General features: G+C 42.5%; 1 protein-coding gene across 1 annotated transcript in view; it reads right to left on the reverse strand.

Annotated features, from left to right (window-relative positions):
- Window positions 1-26,878, reverse strand: part of LOC132397764 (gamma-aminobutyric acid receptor subunit beta-4-like) — a 166,254-nt gene extending 139,376 nt beyond the window's left edge. The window contains exons 1-3 of the mRNA XM_059976530.1: window positions 26,546-26,878; window positions 24,875-24,966; window positions 23,992-24,059 (exon numbers count right to left, since the gene is read on the reverse strand). Coding sequence (XP_059832513.1) covers window positions 23,992-24,059; window positions 24,875-24,966; window positions 26,546-26,625 — 240 coding nt within the window. The 5' untranslated portion in view covers window positions 26,626-26,878. The remainder of the gene's footprint in view (window positions 1-23,991; window positions 24,060-24,874; window positions 24,967-26,545) is intronic.
- Between the last annotated feature and the right edge of the window lie 923 nt (window positions 26,879-27,801).

Below are 27,801 nucleotides of genomic sequence, written 5' to 3' on the forward strand. Positions count from 1 at the left end.
GACTTTAAAGTACAGGCAGTCCCTGGGTTATGAATGAGTTCCATTCCTGAGTCTGTCTTTAAGTCGGATTTGAAATCGGAACAGGTATATCCAGTATTATTTAGCGTCAGTTAGTCCAACATTTTTCTTAGTATATAGTATAATTTTACCTTTCTATGCATATAAAACATTTAAGAAACATGCATATTTCAATAATTTAACCACTGTATTAGTAATAATTGTAGCTTTCATCGGGGCAGGGCCTTTCATATCCTCCATTAAAATTGTTCCGATTATTGACTGACTGTAGCCTAATTCTTTTCCAATGACCAATGGCATTTCACTTCTTTCTGATTGCTTTATTACTTCCACCTTATTTTCAATCGCAATCATGATTATTTTCGTGAACAGAAACACTGCAGATTCAGAGCTGCACCGCCGGGTCCTAATATCTACCACATGGAGACAATGTTAAATAAAGTCCGAGGTTCCGCTGGGTCCTAAAGACCACTGCTCTGATACATGTTAAATAAGGGACTTGAGCATCCGTGAATTTTGGTATCTGCGGGGAGTCCTGGAACCAATCCCCCGTGGGTAAGGAGGGCCGACTGTACTATTTCTCTGTGAGAAATGAACTGTTTTAAGTGTTTGCAGTTCCATACCAAGCTTTAAAGAAGAGTAGTACAGCCTGCACTTTGTGTTTTGTGTTCTAACCTGATACTTTGTTTCTTGTTTTTAAATCTGGTATGTGTTTATTGTGTCTTAATCTGTTACTTTGTTACTTGTTTCACCATGCGATTGGTTTTAGGGACGACTCATTTCATACTGGCCATATGAAATTTGAGTTGATGGAGTAGAAATTTGAGCACCTTTAATCTGGATATGAGATACCCACATTTCAAAGGGAATTGAACATTTGGGGAGTAATTAAAGTAGTTCTATTGTTTTTGTGTTCTCTAAACATCCAGTGACTAATCAGGAGCAAGTGCATTTGTATCTCCCTGCATTACAGAATGGCCAAGTGGTGGATGCTGATCTGTGGTGGGAGATCCTATGGTACATTCCAGGGGGTGGCTTTTGAATTTGTACACTGGACCAATGGGTCAGATTGCTGAATTTGTAGGAGGACTCCTTACTACCTCACAGAAGGGATGCCACTAATATTGATTGCTTTGACAAGGAAAAGACTGTTGGGGGAAATTATCTGGCTGCTCCGGTTTTGGATTTCTGTTTTGGGGAAGTCAGGAAGGAGTAGTCTATTCCAGCCAACCTCAACCCAGGGTATGGTAACAGCCTTAAGGGACTTGAGCCTTAATAGCCCCTGTGGAGTAAGTGGTTTAAGGGCTGGTATTTCCCCATGTACCATTTGTTTAATTGGAAGGTCCTGACGGAGTGTTGGTGTGGGTGGTACGTTGTGACAAAGTACAAGGTGACAAGGCGGATGGCAAATGTGAGCAGGAAGGGTATCCCGGGATGGCTGTGTCTATGCCAAATGGTGTTGTGGAGGTGAGCACTTGCTGGATGCTGAATGGGACTTTGGATATGCAGTTCCTAAGCCAACCCATGGTTCCTGTATGTACCTGCAGTGCCCTGGATAAGCACCTTGGCCATTCTAGTTGGTAAGAGGGCTATTACAAAGGAAGGAAGGTTTTGAATGATAGCCTTTCTCAGCATGGTGTGGGCAAACTGTCCCAGGAATTGATTTTGATGACCTTGGATTACCTGCTTACTAAGGGAGGTGGCATTTGTTCTGTCATCAGTCAAGAATGCTGCCCCTACATTCCTGATGGGTTGGTTAACATCACTCACCTGGTTGCTCACAGTGTATAAGATGAAGTGGGGGGACCATCTCATTGGCTATTATGCTCCAGGGTGGGCTAGTGCCTTTTGGGGTGCAAAGAGGCTGGAGGACTACTGTAGTGTACTGGAGGTGACTATTAAGTTTATTGTACTAGGTATTGTACTTTTTTGTTTTGTATGTAGCTCAGTTGGAAGTTCTCAAGAGTCAAATTAGTCTGAAGGTTGGATCATCTTATTTGCAACTATTTTTTTAGTTGGGGGGGAGGGGATGTCCTGTGGACCAGTGGCTTATTCTGATTGTCAAAAGTTGCTTTTGTCATGATTGGTTAGTTTAGGAACTGCAGCTGCTTTTCCCATTGGTTAGCTGCCTGGTGTCCAGTTTCAAATATCCTGGGTATATGGACAGCACGTGTGGGAGATTCTTTCTCTCTCTCCCTTTGTTTAAGGCAAGGGGTGCACATGACCATTGGGAAGGTATGCTCTGTGCACACTTTTAGCTCAGTACGTTGAATATGTGTCATGTCTGTAGCTTAGGGAATATGAATGTTCAGTTGAAGTTTTACTGTTTGTAAATAAATGTTTAACATACTTATTCAGTGTTTTCTGTTTCACTTGCTAGACCCGCGAACCTGATTCAGCATTACAGTTTGTCTTATTCTGCATATTGGTTATTTGTCAGACTTAGTGCATAATTTTTCATTGATTATATTATATTTCTTTGTTCTACTGAATGTCTGCAAGTAAGTGAATAGAAGGTAGCACATGGTGACATATGCGCTTTGATAAGAAATTTACCTTGATCTTTAAGTAACATAAAATAAATAACAAACTCTTATAATTTCGACCAAATAGTGCAATTCTCATGCAAAACTAAACTAATTTATTTTTCTCCTATTATATGGGATAAATAATTCAATGCTGTTTGCAACAGAGGGTAACTAAAATATTCTTGTATACACAAGAACAACAGAAAATAGGAACAGGAATCCACCAGTCTCCTCAATCCTTCCCCACCATTCAATGAATCAATTATGGGTAATCTTTGCTGGACTCAGATACTTCTCTGTTCTTGTATCCCGCACAAGTCCACCACAAGTTTTCAAATATTTATCTCCATTATCTCCAATATCTATCACCATTGTAAACATCTCTACTGAACTTGTCTCCACCGACCTCAGGGGCTGAGAATTGTAGAGATTCACCACCTTCTAAGAGAAGTTTCAACATACCTCAGTTTTAAATGATATGCCCTTTATCCCTTGTTTGTGACATCCTGAAAGTGGAAACATCTTGGCATTTACCCTTAAACCTCCCTTAGGATCTTCTATGCTTAAATAATATTTCCTCTCATTTTTTCCTAAACCAGTAACCAGGTAAATTATACAATTCATCCTTTGTTCTGCAGGTTAAATAATATTGCCTCCTTGTGCAATAATTTAAATTATTACATTCCTTTTCTCTACACCCCAAGGCTCATTGTTGAAATCTGGCCAGCATCTGTGGCTCATTCCAATTGCTTGAAGGTGGTGGAGATGAGCTACTTACAGTCATGGAGTTGTCAATGACAGAAACAGTGCCCTCAACCTAAAGTAATTCATGACAACCTCTTACCCCATACACAAGAATCCCCAAATTAGAGCTTCCATTTGGATCTTCTTGAGCTTATGCAGTCCTTCTGGTGAAAGTGGAAGGATCTTTCAGGATGTAGACACTGGAACATTAGCAACAATGAATGGCAATAGAAGGAAAGGAGAGAGTGCAACGTGGAGGGGATACTCCAGGTCCAGAGTACTCATGGATTTGGGAGTCACTGTCAGAGCAGCCACGCTGAGAAAATATATTCATTTTGCAGATGATATTCAGTGTAGCCAGTATTAATCAGAAAGAAAGTTTAGGGAAGTGGATGGGGTGCCAGTCTAGCAGGATGCCTGGTCCTGCGTTGTGTCAAGCTTCCTCAGAGCGTGTGGCACTGAACCTGTTTGGGCAGTGAGGGACACTCAACAGTTCAGGCAGCATCTGTGGAAAGAAGAACAGAATTAACATTTCACTGAAACGTTAGCTCTGTTATTCTCTCTCTCTCCAGATGCTGCCTGCCTGCTGAGCATTTGTAATATCATCTGTTTTGGTTTCAGATTCCCAGCATCTGCAGTTTTTTTTATATAGTTTTCACTTTCCGTCACTTGATGGGCTGGTAGATGTTGGAGCCAAGCTACTCACTGCAGATTCCCAGCTTCTGGCCTACTCTTGTAACTACAATATTTATGTGGTTGGTTTAATATTGGTCCTGCATTACTTTGACAATATCAGCAATGATTATATCTGCTGGTTTGGTTGGAGTAGTCAAACTTTGAAGCAAACTGTATACCTTTAAGCTCAATGTACTCAGCAAGGTTGGTTGGTACTCATTTCTCACTGGCTAGTTAATTTGCTCAGTATACATCAGCCAGTTATCCATTGAACAATCAAATGCAACAATCTTTCCAATGTAGTCAGCTTTTTCTGCTCTTTTTTTATGCCAGTACTCTCTCTTTATTAACCCATGAATGCATCAATTTTCTGGCTTTAAAAAACAACAACCTTGCCTTCCCTTCTGAAGAACACGGGCTGTGTAGCTTTTTTTAAACTCGACTATCTCTGCATGTGCTGGGCTGCATTTTCCCCTGAGCATTCATGATTGCACATTTTATTTAGTTCAAATGTCTCACCGAGCTTTAACAGCTTGATAGCCATATTAGGTTCATTTAAAAAGATACCTCATCGCCAATGTTATGATTCCCAACTTTAAAACGTTAAACTAATTCAAAGGAAGACACAGGTGAGCAAAATTTGAGTCTGACTTCAAGGTTACTTTAAGTGCAACACGTATGCATATCGCATGGCAGTGTACTGTTGTATGTGATTCACGTATTTTTTTTTACATACAACCTAGAATTGATCATTTAAAGAATGATTGAACAATACATACAAGTTTACACAAACTTTACTGAAATATTAAATATACAACACATACTTCCTCACATAATGCAGGGTTAAAAAACACATCCCCTTCTTAGCTAATTCTTAGCTTAGCTAATTACACAATCAATGTAGGGAAATAATGTTCTACCCCTTCCAATAAAGGTTACGCAAGACTTACACCATCGTGATTGTACTAAATGCAACATTATCATTGCCATTCAGAGTGAATATATTCTCTTCCACACATTCCCTCCTGCAATAACCCAACCACCTTTGATAGTTTCACAAAAGATCTTCCTACCATCATAATACGCATAATCAATCATAATTACATTATATACTGTAATGCTTTATTCCTTCTTATAATAGAGGGTCGTTAAAGGTTTCTCCTTGTCAGACGGGACAATGACACATTTTCTCTTGACATGGCAAGCAACACATTCCACTAATGTAAGAATGTTAATAAAACACTTACATTGGTTAAGGAACATCGACTGCCATAATCTTGTTGCACAGGGACGTAATATATTCCCACCTTTTAATTGAGGATAATTCCCCTCCTTCTTTGATTCTAATAAATAGAACATTCCCTCTTTTGTAATACAAAGTGAAAAACGGATTCACCCAATGTAACAGAGGCTAAATAAACCATTCCCCCATTGTATTACAAGTTAAATAAATATCACTTCTGGTAATACAAGATAAATAATGCATTACCACTTATCCAAGCCTTGTAACCCATCTTTCCTTTCTCTATCCCATAATATCAAATTAATAACGCATCGCTGCCTTAAAATGTAAGGGGAGGAAATCGATTTTGTTCCCTTTTGTGGTAAATACATTCCTGTTTAAGCAATCTGTCATTTGTAATACAGAATGTTTAAGCCCTCACCCCACTTGCTGAACAAATTTCACGACAATAAACCTGCTCTTATAATAAGCCTGCTCTTATATTCTGCTCTTATAATAAGAGAAATAACATGCTTCCTCTTGTAATGCAGGGTAAATAACAGCTCCTCCTCTTGTACTTTCCCATTGTAATACAGGGTGAATAATTTGTACATCTTTGTAAAACATAATAAATACCATTCTCTCTCCTGTCATACAGAATACATAACACAGAGTCTACATTTACAAGGTAAAAGGCATATTACTCCATTCTAGTTACATAATGTTACATTCCCTTTCATTATATCAGGTAAGCAACATATTGCCCCCCCCACAATAAATAAAACGTTTCCCTTGTAAAGCAGGGCAACTAACTTGCATCTTCCTTGTAAACAGGGCAAGTTAAATATTTCACCATTGTAATACACTTACACCCTAGCTCAATCTCGCACTATAGCATAGATAACATTGTTAACATTGCAATGCAAGGTAAATCACACCAACTTCTGTTGTAACATACGGTAAAAAGCATACGGCACTGTAAAATGGGTTATGTAAGTAATAATTTCCTCTTGTAATTGAGGTAAGCACCATTAATCGCCATAACAAGGATAGGATTCCCTTTGACCTTACCCAGCACCCCATTAGCCTCCACATCCAGCCTATCATTCTTTGTAATTTCCACCATCTACAAGTGTAATGCCCTGATTAAAATTGCATTTCTACTCCTTTGCTTTTAGGAATTTAATTTTAGCAGTTTTCTGCAAACTTAGTGTGTTCTCTTAGTTAAGCTTTATATACTAATGTTGTGACTTCAGTTGAGATAGGGAGCCATTTGCCCAACTTAGGAATGTTGTGTCAGCCAGTTGGGTTTGTTTGGTAATGTGCTGTAACATCCTGTCCAGTGGGCCACCATGGAATATTCGAGCAAGCAGGGCAGGATCGGATTTCTGAAGGACAATAGTCTGGTTTTGGGGTCTTTTGGTTAGGAGGTGTGGAGAAGTGTGCATGAGAATATAGTCTGAGGATTCCACCCAAAGCAGAAATCCTATTGTAAGAATTATTTTGCGTAGATGAATAGTTCAAAGGTCGAAGTGCCAGTACTCCTGGGTTCAAAATGGTCTTTCAGAGAAGTTCAAGCTGTGGCTGGTGCCCTTCACACAGAATGTGGGTTCGGCGCGCAAGTAATCAAAACAAAACATTCCACTTACTCCAGAAATGAGCTCCAATGTTTATGTGCACGTTTAGAGGAGTTTAACTGTACTGGGCCCTTTTCTTCCTCCCCCGACCCCCCTCCCCATTAACTATTTGTTAATCCTGAACTCTCTGTAAATATACCTCCACTGTAATTTATTTTGGTGTAAGGTCTGTTATTTCCTGGTGAAGGATAACTTTGCATTGGGCAGCATCTGCACAGCATTCACAAGTAATGTTCCCTCATCAGAACATTCCAATTCCCCTGTTTGGTCGAACACAAATCACATTGCCCCTAGATGTGTGTTGCTTGCTGAAGGTGGCCTTCTCACCGTTACCCATGCAACGCTGAGTCCTGTGGCTGTTAGCCAGAGTTAGGTAGTGAGCCACGGTGAAAGGGTTACACAAGGATCCTACCACTAAGCACATCCTTCCCTAACCCCCTGCCCCCCCCCCAAACCAACATTCTCTGCTTTCCTTAGGGATGACTCACTCTATGTGACTCCCTTGCCTACTCATCCCTCCCTACTGATCTCCCTCTTGGCACTTATCCCAGCAAGTCAGACAAGTACTACACCTGTCCCTACACCTTCTTCCTCAATACCATTCAAGGATCCAAACGGGTGAGGTGATATTGCAAATTAGAGTCTATCAGGATCACTTACTATATCCCATGCTCCCATTGCCTCATCCTCTAAATCGGCAAGACCCACTGTAGTCTGGACACCAGTTCATCAAGTACCCTCACTCCAAATGCCTCCAAAAGCGGAATTTCCAGATTTCAATTTGACTTCCTATTCCCGTTCCGACATGTCGGTACATGGCCTCCTTTACAGGCATAATAAAGACACACTCACAATAGAGAAGCAACACCTCCTATTCCACCTTTGACCTGATGGTATGAACACTGATTTCCCTAACTTCCGGTAATTTCTCCCAGCTCTCCCGTCTCTTTTTTTACCTTTCCCCATTCTGATTCCTCTCTTACTTCTTCTCTTCACCTGCCCACCACCTCCCTCTAATGCCCCTCCTCTTCCCCTTTCTTATCCTCTCCTATCATGTTCTCTCTTCTTCAGTCATTTGCCTCTTCCACCAATCACCTGGCAGCTTCTTACTTCATTCCCCCTCATCTGGTTTCACCAATCACCCACCAGCTTGTAAACCTTTCCTTCTCTCGGTCTTATTCTGGCTTCTTCCACCTTCCATTCCAAACCTGATGAAGGGTGTTGGCATGAAACATTGAATCCTTATTCCCCTCCATAGATGCAGCCTGGCTTGGTGAGTCCCTCCAGCACTTTGTGCGTGATGCTCAAGATTTTGAGCATCTGCAGAACCTCTTGTGTTTATGAGCTATCTTCATCAGCGAGGGGCTGAATGTAGGTGATGGGACAATGGAGAGGTCACAGCAGCTGCACAGACTTGGTTACCCTGTTGTCCAAAAGACATCATTAAGCTGGAAAGGGTGTACTCAATCTAAAGAGTTGGGCTGAAGGGCCTATTTCAAGGTCATATTACATATTCCCCTTATGCAGCATTAGCTAATAACACAATTGCCAGATCTGAGGAAAGGTCCTTGATTTAAATTTTTTAAGTGGCTTCTCTTACCACAGAAGCTTCCCAACTGGCTGACTTCTTCCAGTTTTTCTGGTTTTGCAACATAACCCCCAAAGTTTGCACAACAGGATAAATATTCCTTTGGCTCGTGGTAATACAGGGGTTAAAACAAAATCATCATTACTGATGCAGAATACATAATACAATTCCTCCTTGTGTTAGAAGATGAATAACACATTGCTCCCTTGAAATACAGGATAGACCACACATGCCCTCTTGCAGTACAGAGTAACCAACACTTTCCTCAGCTGCAAAAAAAGTCCCTACGGAATCACAGAATTGTCACAGTTGCAAAGGAAACAACTCAGTCCCTTGAGTCTGTGCTGGAAGAGTTTTTGTATTAAAGATGAAAAAGTTCAAAGGTGAGGTATGGGGCAATGTATTTTAATTTTACACAGACAATGTTGGAATGCACTGCTCGGGATATTGGTAGAGGCAAATAATACAGAGGCATTTAAGAGGCTTATAGAAAGGCACATGAATGTACAGAGAATGGAAACATATGGACACTAAACAGAAGGGATTAGTGTAGTTAGGCATTTCAATGCAGTTTAATTGGATCAGCACAACATTGTAGGCTGAAGGGTCTATCCTGTACTGCACTCTTACGTTCGCTGGTACTGGCAGGGAGCATCTGTCACTGATTCTGTTAATGAATTACCAGCACATGTACTACAAAAGCTTCTCTGCAGAAGTGCAGAGAATTGAACTGGCGAAGATGCAGAAATGTCTGTGCGACAGTTCTGACACAGCACAGTGCTCATCTGGTCTTTCACTATACAGAACACAGATCTAATTCAAACAGCACCTGCTCCACCTCATCCTCCAGCCTGATGCTGATCACGATAGTGGGACCAGCTTACACAGGACTGTAAAATCCCAAATGAAACTGTCCAGGAAAGCTCCAGATTTGAGAAGCCTCATCTGAGAGCATGGCCAGAGTTCTGGAGATTTTGAGGCAAATCCTGCACTCCCCAGGCAAGGCAGAAGTCAAAGGGAAACCACAAGTGCCATACTGTTTTGTTTTATGTTCTATGGAGACAAAGGCACAAGGACAAACACTTTGGGCTATAACATTGTATCACACTAATTAAAGCCTACTAAACTAGTCCCTTCTGCCTGCATGTCCAAATCCCTCCATTCACTGCATATTTGCGTCCTTTTCCACGAGCTTCTTAAATGTATTGATCGAACTTACTTCCACTACCACACTGCTCACTGTGTACAAAAAAAAACTTGCCCTGCAAATCTTCTTTAACCTTACTTCCTTCTCACCTAAAAATGATGCTCTCTCATAGTAGAGATTTCAATCCTGGGGAAAATGATACTGCCTACCTGCTCTGCCTATGTCTCTTAATCCATCACAAGTAAAGCGCTCCCCTCTGTCGAGCATGTCCACATGGAGCACTGTCACAGGAAAGCAGCATCCTTCACCAGGGACCCGCTCACCACCCAGGTCTTCTTGCTGCTGCCATCAGGACTCACACCAGCAGGTTCAGAACAGTTATTATCCCTCAACCATCAGCCTCTTGAACCAAAGGGGATAACTTCACTCGCCCCATCATTGAAATGTTCCCACTTTCAAAGACTCTTCATCTCATGCTCTCGATACTTGCTTGCTTTATTTATCTATCTATTTATTAATTATTCTCCTTTGTATTTTCATAGTTTTTGTATTTGCACACTGGTTGTCGGTCTGCCCTGTTGGGAACAGTATTTCATTGGTTCTATTATGGTTCTTGGATTTATTGAGTATGCCTGCAAGAAAACAAATCTCAGGGTTGTATAGACTGACATTTCTGCACTTTGATAATAAATTTACAATGAGTTTTCTATTGGATCCCCTTTCAGCCCCTGCCATTCCAGAGTAAACAGCGCAAGTTTCATTTTGGTAGCTCAAATATGATGGCAGAATATAGTATTAATGGTAAGACTCTTGGCAGTGTGGAGGATCTGAGGGATCTTGGGGTCTGAATCCATAGGACACTCAAAGCTGCTACACAGGTTGACTCTGTGATTAAGAAGGCATACGGTGCATTGGCCTTCATCAATTGCGGGATTGAGTTTAAGAGCCAAAAGGTAATGTTGCAGCTATATAGGACCCTGGTCAGACACCACTTGGAGTACTGTGCTCAGTTCTGGTCGCCTCACTACAGGAAGGACGTGGAAACCATAGAAAGGGTGCACAGGAGATTTACAAGGATGCTGCCTGGATTGGGGAGCATGCCTTATGAGAATAGGTTGAGTGAACTCGGCCTTTTCTCCTTGGAGATATGGAGGATGAGAGATGACCTGATACATGTGTACAAGATGATGAAAGGCATTGATCGTGTGGATAGTCACAAGCCTTTTCCCAGGGCTGAAATGGCTAGCACGAGAGGGCATAGCTTTTTAAGGTGCTTGGAAATAGGTACAGAGGAGATGTCAGGGGTAAGTTTTCTATGCAGAGAGTGGTGAGTGCATGGAATGGGCTGCTGGCGATGGTGGTGGAGGCAGAAACGATAGGGTCTTTTAAGAGACTCCTGGATGGATACATGGAGCTTAGAAAAATAGAGGGCTATGGGTAAGCCTAGGTAGTTCTAAGGTAGGGACATGGTCGGCACAGCTTTATGGGCCTAAGGGCTTGTATTGTGCTGAATGTTTTCTATGTTTCTAAGTTTGCCCAACTTCTTCTAGCACATGCCCTCAAATCCAGGTGCCAAATGCCTCCTTCACCACTCCATCAAGCTGTGCAGCCGCTTGCAGGAGCCGCAGCCGCTTCTGGGACTTGGTCTGTCTCTGCACTCTCCGAGTCGGGGCTTGTGACCCCCACTGCTGATGTTCCTAATTCCAGGCTTTCTTTGTTCTCAAATGTCAGTTTTGCGCATCTGCCTCCTTGAAGTCAACAAGTTGAACAGTGTAGCCTGAGCAAAGATTACATTTTGCATTTTATTAATTGGTTTGATTAAGCTATGACTTGAACAGCAGATGTCAGCAGAACTCACAACAGTTGAACTGCACTTTAAAACTCTGCCAAAGTGCTGTCACAACAGACTTGGTGCAGCACATTGTCACAGTTGGGTGGGTTATATCGCGTGTTGCTTTGGTTTTGAAAAGTTGTACCCGCTGAGAAGCTCTTGCAGTTTCAGTGATGGAAATCAGGGAATGTGCAATAAAGTCCTACAACTACCATGGAGGAGGCCCCAGACCTGAGATTGTTACACAACCCACATAAAAGGGGCAGTATCTTAAACCGAATGTCTTAAGACTTTTGTTCTGTCCTAAGTAGTTATTCATTCCTTGTCATCCCCACCGGTCAAACTACAGGCGCTGATGGAGAAACAGGTAAGTTCATAGAGTTGTACTGGACAGAGGCCTATCAGCCCATCACATTCATCAGCCCATAACATTTGTAGTTATCTACACTAAACTCATTTACCCTCATTTGGTCTATAGCTTACTATGCCTTGGTGATTCAAACACCCGTTGAAGTAAAATGCAGTGAGAGTCGTTGACTCTACCACCCCCTTAGTCAGTGTGTTGCGACTCTGATCACTCTCTGTGTGAAACCATTTTTCCTCTGAGCCTCTCCAAACATTCTCCCTCGCACCTTATACCCATTGTTACTGGTTCCAGACTCGCCCACCATGGTAAAAGATTTCTTACCACATATCCTATCTAGCCCCCTTGTACCATCAAGTCCCCCCTTGGCCTTCTCTGTTCCACCAGGAATAGGAAAGCCTGTTCAGACTCTCCCTATAAACGAACTGCTCTATCCCAGATATCATACTGATGAATCGCCTTGCATCCTTTCAAATACAAACACGTCCGTCCCATAAAGCAACAATTAGGATTGCACCTACTACTCCAAATGTGGCCAAACCAAAGTTTTCCAGAGCTGTAACTTGGCTACAGTCAATGAACTGCTCATCAACAGCCCTATACCTAACACATGTCTTTCTTTTGTTTGATGTCATAAAATGCATCACTTTGCAATTGCCAGGATTAAATGCCATCTGCCATTTCTTTGCCCCAAATTTCCAGCTCATCAATGTCATACTGAAGCCCAGGAAAAGCCTCCGTTATGGTTTGTAACTTCTGAATGTTAAACTAATCCAAAGGAAGACACGGGAGTCTGAAATGCAGTCTAACTCTGAGCTTACTTTAAGCAAGACACGTGCACATCACGTGGTAGTGTTATGACTTATACATTTAGCCCATAATAAATTATTTAAACAAACAAGAATGCGTAATCAACATTTCATATATATATATATAGACACACACACACACACACACACACCATTACTCAAAGATTACTTAAATATTATTGCACAACACTTCTCCCTGCTTAGTTATGAACATCAACTCAATAGAGAATACATCTCAACTATATACATTGCATATTATATAATACAACTACAACACAGACGTCCACAACACAGTCAATTTTAAATTCTCCCATTCAGGCTTAAAAATTTAATTGCGATGGAAGACTTTTTACTCTTGAGGGATAATGTCTTTCCTGCCATGGGGGATTATTCTGCTTGGCAGGTGAGACTTGTGGCTGTGGAACAATCTCAAGCTCTGGAGCCTTCTTCGTGTGGTTGTAAGAGTTGACTCTGAGACTGTAGGAAGTGGTCCTGATGCCTTTCTTCTCCTTTCTTTATCTTCTTCTAGTTTGTGCACTTTGATCTTAAGAAGGTGCATTTAGTTCACTAGAGTATTCTCTTATTAATCCTTCTATTGTTCTTTTTATGATCTGAACTTTCCTCTTGGTTTCCTCATCCACAACATCATCTGGCAAACCTTTGTTTTCATATCTCCATTTCCTCCTTTTTTTTTGGGTTTCCATTCATTCAGCTGGGCTTTGGTCTTTGCATTACATTTACAAGTGGCTTTTGCCTCCCACTTGAAGATCATGCAATAACCTTAATGCACACAGGGTAGATTCTGGTTCTTCATATTCACAAAAGCCGAATGCTTGCAACTTTTCTGAAGCTCCTTGAACTCTCTTCCAGTTTAAAACTAAGCCACATTTTGCAAGTTACTGCCTGACTAACATATTAGAAGTTTTCTCAAATATCTTACCTACAAAAACTGTTGTAGTTAGACCACTGCTTTCATCACTTTCATGGTCCCTGCCTGGTCCAATTTACTTTCCAGCCAGAGGCACAGGAGGTGGCAACAATACCTGTTTGTCCTCTGTCGGGCAATGGTTCATAGTGTTTAGCCTGGAGACAGTGTGGCATTATTCAGTACATTTCGTAATTAGGTTTTAGTTGACTCTCTTGCAGGAATGTGGCATGCAAATTGTGGATGGATCTCCAGTCTATTTGCAGTTATCTCAGCCAATCACATCCCCACAATGCTGTCCCTCCTGTTTTGACATATACAAGCTCAATGTGATTTGTTGGTTGTTGTATTTCACTGTTATAGATGTCATTCCCACAAGAATTATCTATTGTCCAATACAAGTTCTTAGTTGGATATCTGCAGGCTTTAGTATAGTATCTTTGAAAGGCCTCTCAAACTCATTTTGTGGAATGGCTGAAACAGCTGAACCAGTGACTAATTCCATTTTAACTAATCTGCTATTCAGTTCTGGTGTAAACCACATTGCTTGTCTATTGTTAAATTTCACACTGTAAATCTCAAGGCCATACAGTCAGAGTCACTCTCATCATTATCAGATTTTACATCAACAGCATGCAGATTAATGCTCTTCTTGCAACTGCAACTTGACATTTTGATGACTTCCCTTCCCTGTGCATTCCATTTATTTTTGTCTACCCAGCACGCTTTTTGTATATGTCTTACTTTGATGCATTTTCTACAAGTTTCACTTTTAAACCTGCATTGTTCTGGTGCATGTCAGCCCCTGCCACAACGGTAACACAATTAGTTTGGCCAGGCTGATTTCTGTCTCCACACTGCAATGTTGTTCACACTCACTTTTATTCCTGACTGCAACTCAGTTGCATCTCTGTCTGAGGGTTCCATTGAAACAGTGATTTCAACTGCTCTTTTAAATGCAAGTTATGCTTCAGCAATCATTTTTGAATGCTTTCTTGTAAGATTCCAGAAACTAAATGATCTCTCAGTGGATCTCAAGTCAATGACCAAACTGACAAAGCATAGATGATCTCATTGATTCAGCCAGTCACACTGAACTGGACTCCCCTTCCTTTTGGTTCCACTTGTGAAACCTAACTCATTTTTCACTCAACAATGGTTTTGGTTCTAAATGTTCCTGCATTACTTTGACAATATCAGCAAGATATGGAAGTCTGAAATGAGCGTCTAACCTTGACTTTACTTTATGTAATTCATGTATTTATACCTATAAACCATAGCAAATTATTTAAACAAACAAGAATGCATAATCAACCAATATTTAATCAAGATTACTCAAATGCTAATTAAATATTAAATAGGTAACACTCCCTGCTATTGATGGAACATCACAAATTTCTGTCAATGCCAACCTTATTTATTATGCCTTCTGTATTACACTGATCTACAAGTTGTTAATGTACACTACAAATAAATATCTCAACATTAATCCTCGTGGTTCATAGTCTTCCAATCTCAAAAGTAACCTTCCTCCATTAATCTCTGCCCCTCATTATAAAACCAATTTTATATCCAAATTGGCAGTTAGGTTTGGATTGTATGAGCTCTAATCTATTGGACCAGCCCACCATGCGGGTCATTTCAAGCCAAGCATTTTCTGCACAACTTTTATCAATACACTCATTGGCCTCTTTATTAGATACCTCCTTTTGGATGCTAAGCTGTCATAACCACGCAGTTATTTGAGTTACTGTTGCCTTCCTATCAGCTCAAATCAGTCCGGTCATTCTCCTCTGACATCTCTCTCATTAACAAGGCACTTTCACCCACAGAAATGCCACTCACTGGATTTTTTTGTTTGTTTTTTTGCACCATTCTCTGCAAACTCTAAAGAAAATCCAAGTAATTTCTAAGATTCTCAAACCTCCCCATTTGGCACCAACAAATATTCCACAGTCAAAGTCACTAAGATCACATTTTTTCCCTATTCTAGTGTTTGGTCTGAACAACAACTGAACCACTTTTATCAACAAATATATAAATTATACAGCCGTGAGATTTGCCTGCTCACAGGTAGCCACAAAGCAAGAAACCAGAAAGAATCCACCACACTTGTGGGCTGGCCCCTGCACGCCCTTCAGTTGCATTGGTTGTTAGTACAAATGATGCATCTTTACACGCTTTTATAGATTGAGCTGTTGCCACATGATTGGCTGGTTAGATATTTGCCCTCACGAACAGGTGTACAGGGGTATGTAATAAAGTGGCCACTGAGTGTATACTGAGTTACCTCTTCTAAAAAAAATCAAATTATTGAAACCAGTTTTCCCACGAGCTAACCCATGCAGGCTATCTTTAATCAATCATTGCCTCTGCAAGTGTAAATAAATCATGTTTCTTGGAATTTTTTCAAACAATTTCCCTACCACTGATAAAAGATGTCCTAGCCTATAATTACTTGACTTATCCCTGCTGTCCTTTATTTATAGGGGAACCACATGAACTATCCTCTAGTCATTTGATACTCCACCAGTGGCAGGCAACAATGTAAACAGCTCTGCCAGGGCACCAGCAATCTTGTCCCTTGCCTCCCATGGTGGCTTGTGATACATCTCAGTAGATCCATTGGATTTATCTGCATCAGTAAGAAACACTTCCTCTTTCTTAATGCTGTCCTGTTGAAAGAACATCACTAACACTCTCCCTGAATGTCTACCATTTATTATTTCTTAGTGAATACTGAGAAGAAATTATTGAAGCCCTCACCTACATCCCCTAGTTCCAATTATAATTTGCACTTTTGGATGCTAAGGTGACCTACTCGTTCCCTGGTTATCCTCTTGCACCTGATATCCTTATAATGTGCACTGGGATTCTCCTTAATCTTGCCTGCCAGTAAAATTTGTTCTCCTATTTTTTTTTTGAAAAAGGTACCGTCCTACATGCTGTACGCTACTCAGCTAGTGCCTCACAGCACTAGTGACACAAGTACAATTGACACATTCTCCCTGTAGGGTTTCATCTGGATGTTCCAGTTTCTGTCTGTCTCCAAAAGCACATGAGCTCAAGCTAATTGGCCACTAAAAATTGTGCCCAGGTTGTACGTAGCTTGATGGTGGGAAGGAGGTCAGAGTTCAAAGTAAATATATGTCACCATATACAACCCTGAGATTAGTTTTCTTGTGGGTAAACTCAGTAATCCAAGCAATAAATTTATGAATGGCCCATGAACACTACCTCACCACTTTGTTCTTTTTTGATCTACTTATTTATTATCATCATCAAGTTCAAGTTTAATTGTCATCTAACTCTACAGGTGTATGCAGCCAAATGAAGTAGCATTCCTCTGAGCCCAAGGTGCAAAACAGTACCAACAGTCACACACAGAACACAGTACACATAGTTCCAACAGCACAAAAAAACTGTCGCCCAAGTCCCCGAGCAGCATGGGACTCCTGAAGATTGATGGTACAGGGGATCTTGTCCAGAAGCCCTGTTTGTACAAGTACAGGCACGCAGGAGTTTCTCATCTCGTACTGGGTCAGCTGCAGATGAACGCAATCTAGCTGGCCTTCCACCGAACAAACACTGGAGAGCAGCACGAGGGGGGCGGCCCCCAGCCCTGCACAGAATCCAGAGTGCCCGACACACTTCTGCTCGCTCCCACCCTGCCTCCCGTGTCTTCTTCCCCCAGGCAGCCGCAACAGGCGATGCCGTGGCACGAAGGCCTGATCTGTGTAGCTACCAAGGCCACATAGTTCCCCGGCCGGTGATCTTGCCAATGAACCGGACTTGCAGTGTACTACCTTAGCAATGTCCAACCGTTCTCTTGCGATCACAAGAAAAACACCCAAGACAATCGTTTGCACTGTTTGTTGGACCTGGGTGACGGTAGCAGGTGATGACATGGTAAGCAACAAACCCACACTGAGCTTCACCACTGTTCGGCAACTCACCAGCAAGATAGATCTACAGCACTCAGGGCTCTCAATATCCAGCAATGTCTTTCAATCGTAAGAAAGGCTTAAAAGGACAAACAACGACGCCATTGGTTAGAGCCAGAGAGGCCACTGTGACTGAGTGTCCCACCATTTTACCTAGAAACACATTTCTTATGGTAATTTATAGCATATTTTATGCATTGCTAAAAAACAACAAAGTTCATGACGCGTGTCAGTGAGAATGAACCTGATGCTGTTACTAGGGATACAGGGGATGGTACAATTATGGGTGTTGGTCCAGCTACAGTTACTGTACCTCACCACCAACAAATTCTCAAATCAGAGTGGACTAACAAATAGGACACTGGGAAACCGAAGAACTTGCATTTCCTCCACATTAGAACCAAACTCATTCCAATCTCCATCATTGGCAAGTGATACACAATATGAGAGACTGAACCTTACACTCATGCACAGAAGATCATCCACTGTGCAAAACCATAGGACATAAGAGCAGAATTTGGCTCTTTGGCCCATCGAGTCCACTCCACCATTCAATCATGGCTGACCCTTTTTTCCCCACCCTCAGCCCCAGTCCCTGGCCTTCTCCCTCTAATCTTTGATGGCATGTCTAATCAAGAAATTATCAAGCTCTGCCTTAAATACACCCAACGGGACCTCCGCAGTTGCTGTGGGGAATTCTACAAGTTCACCAATCACCTCTGACAGCAAAGATCCTCAACAAGGTGCTTAGAAAATGGATCATTTAATATAAATTGGAAGGGCCAATTTATAAATACAGAGGGGCATTGATAATGATTTGAACTACCTGAGAAAATGCTGGGACGATCGAGATCAAAGTTTATGGACCACCTAGCAGCAGTGGCCTCTGCCTTCCTGCATTGCTTCTAAAGCCTGGACTTCTGACAGTAAACATGTCAAGGCAATGGAGAGGTATCACCAATACAGTATCCTCTAAACCTCCAGCATCAGCCTCCTCTTCCAGGCTAACACCCCAGTCAGATCCAATAGGTGAAAAGCATTGTCCTCATGCCCAGCACCAGATTCCCAAAACAGAGACTCTACCACTAAGCATCATTATAGCAAGAGATTTCCAAAAGAACAGAGGAAATGGTTTGAGGACATGTCAAGGCTATCCTCAGTGGCTCATGAGGTCCCTGGTGTGTAACTTGCAGAGAGAGCCTCGGTTCTCCAGCGGGAGGTCCCCAACAAATTTCCCACCATTGTGTTAAACACCCCTCTGCCTCAGGTGTGGCAGAGAATGTGTATATCCATAGTGACCTCATTAGCCTCGTCACAACCTATAAATACAAGCAGAAGCAAGTCACATTTGAACATTGGGAGCTGCTTAAGATAAAGTTAGTTGTATCAAAACTGTGGAATAGAATTGATGTGTTAAGGGCTAGTACAGCTACCAGGGCAGATGCTGGTGTACAGCATTAGAGACAGTAGTTCAACTACTGGCATGCAGAGTATATAAGGAAGGTGTTAGCACAGGTATTTTTACAGGAGGTGTTCGGGTACAGCGCAGATCTGGTACAGTGGTATGGGTACAACCACACCAGTCATTCAATGATTATTAGTTCAAGTATCATTGTAGTTGATGGTTCAGAATCTAGAAAAACACTCTTATAGACACCAGTACAGTTATTGGAGCAGGTGGTAGAAGAAGTATTGGTACAGGCACTAACAAAATTACCACACACAGACTGATAAAGACAAAGTTATGGCACTACTTTCCACTGGTGTAATTAGCAGTACAGACATGAGTGTAGTTGATGAAATAGACACTGTTCTATTACAGGTACAAGTACAAATGTTGATACATGGATCAGTACAACTGGTACAAGTAACAGGGATGTCTAAATATTGCTGCCAATGCAGAGAAAAGTATTGGTGTGGGTGCTTCTTACAAATACCCTCAAACACACAGAGATCAGCAGAGATGCAAGTACAATTATAAATTAGATCAGGAGCTGCGACAGATTTGAGTACAATTGTCAAGAGTACCAGTACAGGCACTGACAATGTTACTGAGTATCAGTCGAGATCCCACCATAATACATACTAATACAGATATTGGTATGATTACTGAACTGGTAATTGTATAAGCAATGGTGCAGTTATTAGTACAGGTCCTACCACAAACTGATACAGGTATCAATTATAGGCATTGCAATGGAATTGGAAAATATATTGGATCAGCTATCACTATAGTTGCTGGGAGAGGTACCATATACTGGAAGAATGTTGAATGGTACAGAATTCTTGGTCATTCAGGCATAAACCTCAGTATTTAACACAGAGGCCTTATATTATTTAAATCTTTGAATGGTTTCAAGCTTATGATGAGAAGACTTGATTAAATTTTAATCAAGTGTACATCTGTTCCTAAATATTTTTCCTTGGATCTGGGACACTAAACCTGTCACATAAATAATACTCACACACTTAGTGATCACAATTCTTTCTCCTTTACCACAGCAGTGGAGAGGGATAGGAACAGACAAGTTAGGAAAGTGTTTAACTGGAGTAAGGGGAAATAGGAAGCTATCAGGCAGGAACTTAGAAGCATAAATTGGAAACAGATGTTCTCAAGGAAACATATAGAGGAAATGTGGCAAACGTTCAAGAGGTATTTGCATGGCATTCTGCATAGGTACGTTCCAATGAGACAAGGAAAGGATGGTAGGGTACAGGATTAGTGATGTACAAAAGCTATTGAAAATCTAGGCAAGAAAAGAAAAGCTTATGAAAGGTTAAAAAAAATAGGTAATGGTAGAGATCCAGAAGATTATAAGGCTAGCAGGAAGGAGCTTAAGAAAGAAATTAGGAGAGCCAGATGGGACACGAGAAGGCCTTGGTGAGCAGGATTCAGGAAAACACCAAGGCATTCTACAAGTATATGAAGAGCATGAGGATAAGACATGAGAGAATAGGACCAATCAAGTGTGACAGTGGAAAAGTGTGTATGGAACTGGAGGAGATGGCAGAGGTATTTAATGAACACTTTGCTTCAGTATTCACTATGGAAACAGATCTTGGCAATTGTAGAGATGACTTACAATGGATTAAAAAGCTTGAGCATATAGACATTAAGAAAGGGGATGTGCTGGAGCTTTTGGAAAGCATCAAGTTGGGTAACTGGATGAGATGCACCCCAGGCTACTGTGGGAGGCGAGGGAGGAGACTGCTGAGCCTCTGGCAATGATCTTTGCATCATCAATAGGGTTAGGAGAGGTTCCAGAGGATTGGAGGGTTGTAGATATTGTTCTCTTATTCAAAAAAGGGAGTGGAGATAGCCCAGGAAATTATAGACCAGTGAGTCTCACTTCAGTTGTTGGTAAGTTGATTGAAAAGATCCTGAGAAGCAGGATTTATGAACATTTGGAGAGCATAATATGATTAGGAATAGTCAGCATGGCTTTGTCAAAGGCAGGTCGAGCCTTACAAGCCTGATTGAATTTTTTGAGGATGTGACTAAACACATTGATGAAGGACGAGCAGTAGATGTAGTGTATATGGATTTCAGCAAGGCATTTGATAAGGTTCCCCATGCAAGGCTTATCGAGAAAGTAAGGAGGCATGGGATCCAACGGGACCTTGCTTTGTGGATCCAGAATGGGCTTGCCTACAGAAGGCAAATAGTGGTTGTAGACAGGTCATATTCTGCATGGAGGTCAGTGACGAGTGGTGTGCCTCAGTGATCTGTTCTGGGACTCCTATTCTGTGATTTTTATAAATGACCTAGATGAGGAAGTGGAGGGATGGGATTTGCTGATGACACAAAGGATGGGGGTGTGGAGGGTTGTCAGAGGTTACAGTGGGACATTGATAGCACGCAAAACTGGGCTGAGAAGTGGCAGATGGAGTTCAACCCAGATAAGTGTGAGATGGTTTATTTTGGTAGGTCAAATATGATGGCAGAATGTAGCATTAATGGTAAGACTCTTGGCAGTGTGGAGGAACTTTGGGTCAGAGTCTGTAAGACACTCAAAGCTGCTGCGCAGGTTGACTCTGTAGTTAAGGCAGCATATGGTGCATTGGCCTTCATCTACTGAGTTTAGGAGCCGAGAGGTAATGTTGCAGCTCTATCAGACCCTGAGCAGACACCGCTTTGGAGTACTGTGCTCAGCTCTGGTCACCTCATTGCAGGAAGATTGGCTTTCATTGTTTCAGAGCTGGAACCCTATTATTCTTGTCGCTGCTCACTTAATGTCATCTTACAAAATTCAATCAGCTGAGATTAAAGGAGTTACTTGCCTGGTTGAGTGCAGCTTCAACAACACAAACTCAACACCATCCAGTCAAAACTATCTACTTGATTAGCACTTCAACCACCACCTTAACGATTAATTCCTCCCAGCACCTGTGTACCATACATGAAGAAGACAATAGCAAGCTGCCAAATAGTTTGACTGCAGCAGTCCTCATTCCATTCCCTCTTCCAGATTCAAAGAAAACAGGCTTATACAGATTTCACCCTGCTGTTAATCTGGCAGGAATATATTCTATAAATACTTTGCACCTTCTCTACTCTCATTGCGACTTGATACACCCAACCAATAGACAACATTGCAGGAGGACCTTCTTCAGCATTCTTGTAGTAGCCCAGGAAGGCAGCTGACTTGTACCTTCTGTTAGGGCAAAAGTGAAGCTGATAAAAGTTGGTATTGCAATACCTTTACTTTAATATTTAAAACTATCTACAATTAAATTGGATTGGAAAACCTTAGGAGTCAGTTGTGGGGGGTCCTCTAGCCCATGTTATTCACGTCACTTACTCTCCTCCTTTAAAGATTTAAAAAAATATTACTGTTTGGTCATGAATTTAGGACATGCATTGGTATCTATTACTTTCAAAATACTGTTACCTGTAATAAAGGAAATACAGCAGCTGATTTTCACTCAACAAGTCCACCGAACATCAACATACACACAAACAGATTACATTGTTTTTAGGTATGTTGGTTGAGATATAAATAGTGAACTAAAGCCTCTTGGCTCCTTCAACAATGCAATGGAATTTACATATACATTTGAAAAGCTATCGGGGATTTAATCCAACATCAGGTGGGGAGAAAGTGCAGCTGTCTCTGTGCACTGCGCAGAATGTGTTTAATTAGTTTTCTTAACAAACAATGTAGTGCAGAGACTCGAAGCATGGGAATGGGGCCTATCAGCCTAATTTGTCTACACCAACTGTGATGCCCATCTATGCCAATTCTATTTTCCTGCATTAGGCCTGTATCCATCCCCTCCTTACTATCAAAATGCCTTTTAATCCTTGTAATTGTATGTATCTACCTTTACCATCTCTTCTGGCAGATACCATCACCCTCAGAGTGAAAACACTTGCCCCTAAGATCTCCTTTAAATGTCTCTCCTTTCACCCTAAACCTGTACTTTCTAGTTTCAGACTTCCCCACCCAGGGAAAAAGACTCTGACCACTTACCAAAAACATATTCTTTGTATTTTATAAATCTCTATAAGATCATCCTCTGCCTTTTACATTCTAGTCAGAATAAACACAATTTATTCAATTTCCCTTTTATGATCTCACCTTTGCAATCCAGGCATCTGGCTGGTGAACCGCTTCTGGACTCTTACGCCACGTCATTCCTGTATTGTGGCAAGCAGAAATGCACACAATACTCCAGCATTTTATACAGCTCCAACATGACATACTAACTATTTTACTCACTGTCTCGGCCCATGAAGACAAGATTACCAAATGGCTTCTTCATGAGCCTATCCACCTGTCTTCACCATTTTCAGGGAACTATGTATACCACAATTTCTCTCTGTTTTTGATTACTCCTGAGGACCATTGTCTTCTTCATGATCTATGACGCCACCAAATTTTGTATTGTCAGCAAACTTTTTCAGGAGCTCAACTCACAAAACAATGACCTCAGAGCCAATTCCTGCACACAACACTGGTTACGGAATTCCACTCAGGAAAACATCGCTCAACAAGTATCTTTTGCTTTTTATCACCAATCCAATTCAGTTTGCTAACACAACGTAAATCGCATGCGCCCTAATATTCTGGAAAAGCTTTCTACACAGGACTTGTCAAAAACTTTGCTTAAGTCCATGTTTACAGCCCTATCTTCATCAATTATCTTCTCAAAAAAAAGTCAATCAGATTTATGAGACCAGATTTCTCCTGCCCAAACCATATTGCATCGTTTTAATCAGCCTGTCTTTCTTAGTGAATATAAACCCTGTCACTTAGAAATTTTTTCCAGTAAATTCCAAACTATTTTTTAAGGAATGACCTGTAGTTTCCTGGTTTCTCGCTCTTATCCCTTTTGGAATAAGGGAATAAATAACATTAGCTAATGTTGCTCCTTAACACATATGTGAAAAGTAAGTTGCCAATCTCCATTCTGAATGGTGTCTCTATTATTCCTGTATGGAATACCCAACACCATTGGCCGAAACACTTCATCTCTTAAATACCTCATGGTCTTATCCTGGTACACACCAAACTTACTAAGTACATTTTAGCCACAATAACATCCTTTAACTCACCATGTTAACTTCAGAGATCATGTCTATACTGGCGATATGAATACTCATTCCCACTGTAACTGGAGATCCTGGCGATAAAGAAAATATTAAGTGTTTAATCATGCTGCTCTTTTCCAATTGCAAGCTCCTTTTAAGCATCCATTGTTGAGTTTTAAATGATGTACTCTAAAGCTGGGCCTCTCTCTCAAAGTATGCAAGAGATGAGGCCTTGCACAACCAGCTCCCAGTTAAAGTAAAAATTTCAATAAAATTACCAGAAAGCCAACTCAAACAGAACAAATTAATGATAGATATAATTTTACACTCAGATTACTGAAAGGATTAGTGTAATAAAGCATTTAGTGACTGACAGACAAACAAAGGTTTCAGTAACGTCTAACAGAAATGTTAACACTGATATAACATGAGAACTGTAGGAAGCCATCCAGTCCTAAGCTGCCGTACAATGTCGTGACCTGCCGTACAATGTTCTGTATCTTAATGACTTCCATTTGCTTATTTCACGTTACAAACAAATTTTGTTTCGAAATATTACATTGCAGCCTCTGGAATTTTTGAAAGGGACATTCTGGGATTCCCACGTCTATATGAAGTGTTCCAGACAACATCCTTCTGCGGCCTGGGTTTAACTTTAACATTATGTCACTATGCCTGGGACCCTCCCAAAAGTGGAAACCATTTATGTCTATCAACCCAATCATTTTTTTGATCGCCCAGCGCCTTCAGTTAAAGCATTCCTGATAATTCATACCCTATAAAAATACAAAGGAGGCCTATACACACACTATCTTGTCATCGTTTTCAGTACAGGAATTTGAAATCTCCCAATCGTCAAAGTTGGAGCTATCTCATAAAGTTTAGTGATGATAACAGTTTGAAATACCTCCAAAGTCAGGCCTGAGACGGATGTCGTATCCTCTGAGCAATCTGTCCACTGTTCTTTTCACCAGGGAAATGTTACCGATTCCATTGACACTGAGGCAAGAGAACAGAAACAGCGTCAGTCTGAGTCGCTCTCAAAATAGCCAACATTCCCATTTGCTAATGGCAGCCAAAGGGTCAGATTTATATCCACAAAGGACTGAACTCAACTGGTGAACAAGTTCTCTGATGGGTCAGGCACAGGGCTCCCTGAAGTGCTCTTTAAATGTCCATTTAACAAGGTCCTCTACCGTATAACATTGCCCCTATGACAACAACATCTGGAAATTGTGGATCATTTTCCTTGTCAACACCTGGCAGGGAAGATACACATTCATGGTAGCATTCAACATCTCTCCAGTGTTCCGGAACAGGCTTTGGCTGTCTGTGGAAAAGGGTGATCAAAATTTTAAACACGGCACTGAGATTCTACAGTGCAGCAATGATCCGACCCTCCGGAATGCTTCTGAAGCACCTTACCTATGATGGTCATCTCAAAGCACCAACGTCAGCCCACAGAGTTCTCCAAATCCACTGACAGCGTAAGCAAACCAACATCAGAGTCTTCTCCTTGGCCAGCACACCCAGCGCCAAGACCACAACTACTGGGTCCATTGGAAAGGCTAAGTTGATCATGTGCCTGACACCAGGCTCCCAAAACAGGCAACCTATTCTGAGCTCACTCATGCAAGGACGGAGAAGGTGCTTCACAAGGTTCCTCAGAGACTCCCTGAAAGAAGATATCAGCATTGCCCATTTGTGAGAATCACCCAGACTGCAGCAGCACAGAAGATGCTGGAGGAATTTTGCAGGTCAGCCAGCATCAAATTTGCAGGTCAGTAGAGGGAAATCAACAATCTAAATTTCAGGTCAAGACTCTTCATCTGGACCTGGACTTGCCCCCTTACCCTATCCCTGCCGCAGATGCTACCCAACTAACTGATTTCTTCAAGCACCTTTTCATGTTGTTCCAGTTTCTAGCATCTGCAGTCTCTTGAGCCTCCATTCCCTAGCCCAGAACTGCTCAAAATGGAGACAGGCCATCCAGGAAGAAAGAGAACTTCAAATTTGATTTTCAGTGTGTCCCTTAATGTGAAAGCACAGAGGAAGGACCAGCGCCATTCCTCACCTTGATCCGCCCTTCCTCTGCCCACCAGCTCCCATCTTTGACCTCCTTTCCCAGATATGGTAGAGTGCACAGATGCTACTCTGGTCTGGTCAGAGTTCCACAAGCAATGGTGGACCAGAGAGGGTATGCGCATGGAATAAACAGTGGGAACCTATCAGTGCAGACTTCACCTGAATACACGGTGTGGAGCATACATGCAGAGTTAATTCATGCCTTTTAATGTCTCTCCTGCCAGTTATGTGAAGACAGCGGATGGTGTCCGCTGGATATTCAGAGCACAACCCGATTTTGGGCACATCAAAGGAAAGGAAGGGGGGGGGCGGAATAGGTGATTATAATACTCGGCCAAACACATTCAATGGTGTATATTCAGTGTTGTATTCGAGACAGAATGGGAACGTGTCAGTAACCAAACCCTGCATGCAGAATACAGGGGAGACGGTAAAGGAGGGTTTATCGAGGGAAATAAGGTTTAAGGTTGGCGACCAGTGGAGTTAACTGTACCTTTGAGCCCAATAGACCACTGAGAGTCCGGTAAGGAAGGAGCAGACACCGGACACTCGCTCCTCCTGCAGTCTCCACATCGCTGCTGTCTTCAGCTGCGGCTAGGAGCTCCCTCTCCTCGGCTGCCCAGCGGTTCCGGCCCGGCTGCGAAGCCGCAGTGACTCCGCTCCCCGCTCCGCAGCGCAGCGCCCGCTTCAGCGGCTGCACGGTTCGCGCCGACTACCTCCGCTCCCTTCCACTGCCCTCCTCATTGCTCCACAGCCCTCCCGGGCAGCCCGACAACGGCCACCTGCCCCCTTCCCGTACGCACCAGAGGGGGCATCTGTCGGAACCGGTCTGACGTCAGGGCTCGCCTCTTAACCCGTCTCTAGCTACAGAGCTGGCCGTGGGCCAGGGGATGGGGATGGGGGTGGGGGTGTGTGAGGGTGCTTCGGAGATGCGGGCAGTGGAGGAGGAGGAGCGAGGGGAAGGGGCGAGAAAGGGAAGTAGGAGAGGAGGAAGTGGAGGGGGTGAGGAGAGAGGGAGGGGAGAGAAAGTGGCAAAGAAGGAGGGGAAAGGGGAGAGAAAGGGGGAAAGAGGGAGGGGAAGAGGAGAGACAGGGAAGGGGGAAGAGAGGGAGGGGAAGAAAGGGGAGTGAGGCAGAGGAAGAGAGCGGGGAAGGGGAGAAAGGGAGGTGGGGGAAGGAAGGAGGGAGGGGAAGAGGGAAGGGGAGAAAGGGAGGTGGAGGGGAAGAGAAGGTTAGGAAGAGGGAAGGGAGAGAGAGGGGAAGAGGGATGGGAGAGAGAAGGTGGGGAAGGGGAGAAAGGGAGGTGGAGGGGAAGTGGGAGAGAGGGAGTGGGTGGGGAAGAAGGGAGAGAGGGACAGCAAGCAGGAAGGAGGAAATGGAGGTGGAGGGAGGACGGAGGGGAATGGGAAGGGGGGAAGAGGGGTGGGGGAAGGGATAGAGAGGGGACGGGGAGAGGGAGGTGGAAGGGGAGAGAGGAAGGGGAGAAATGGAGGGAAAGAGGGATGGGGAGAGGAAAAGGGGGAGAGAGAGGGAGGAGAAGGGGAGAAAAGGAGGAAAGGGGGAAGGGAGAGAGAGAGAGGTGATGAGGGAAGGGGAATGGGAAGGTGGCGGGGGAAGGGAGAAGAGAGAGGAAGGGGAGAGAATCAGGGGGAAGAGGGAAGGGGAATGGGGAGTGTAGAAGAGCCAGGGAGAGTAGGATTGGAAAAGGGGAGTGGGGAAGAGGGACAAGATGGGGACAGGGGGGGGGAAA

The sequence above is a fragment of the Hypanus sabinus genome, chromosome 8, assembly GCF_030144855.1.
Source record: "Hypanus sabinus isolate sHypSab1 chromosome 8, sHypSab1.hap1, whole genome shotgun sequence".
Taxonomy (NCBI): domain Eukaryota; kingdom Metazoa; phylum Chordata; class Chondrichthyes; order Myliobatiformes; family Dasyatidae; genus Hypanus; species Hypanus sabinus.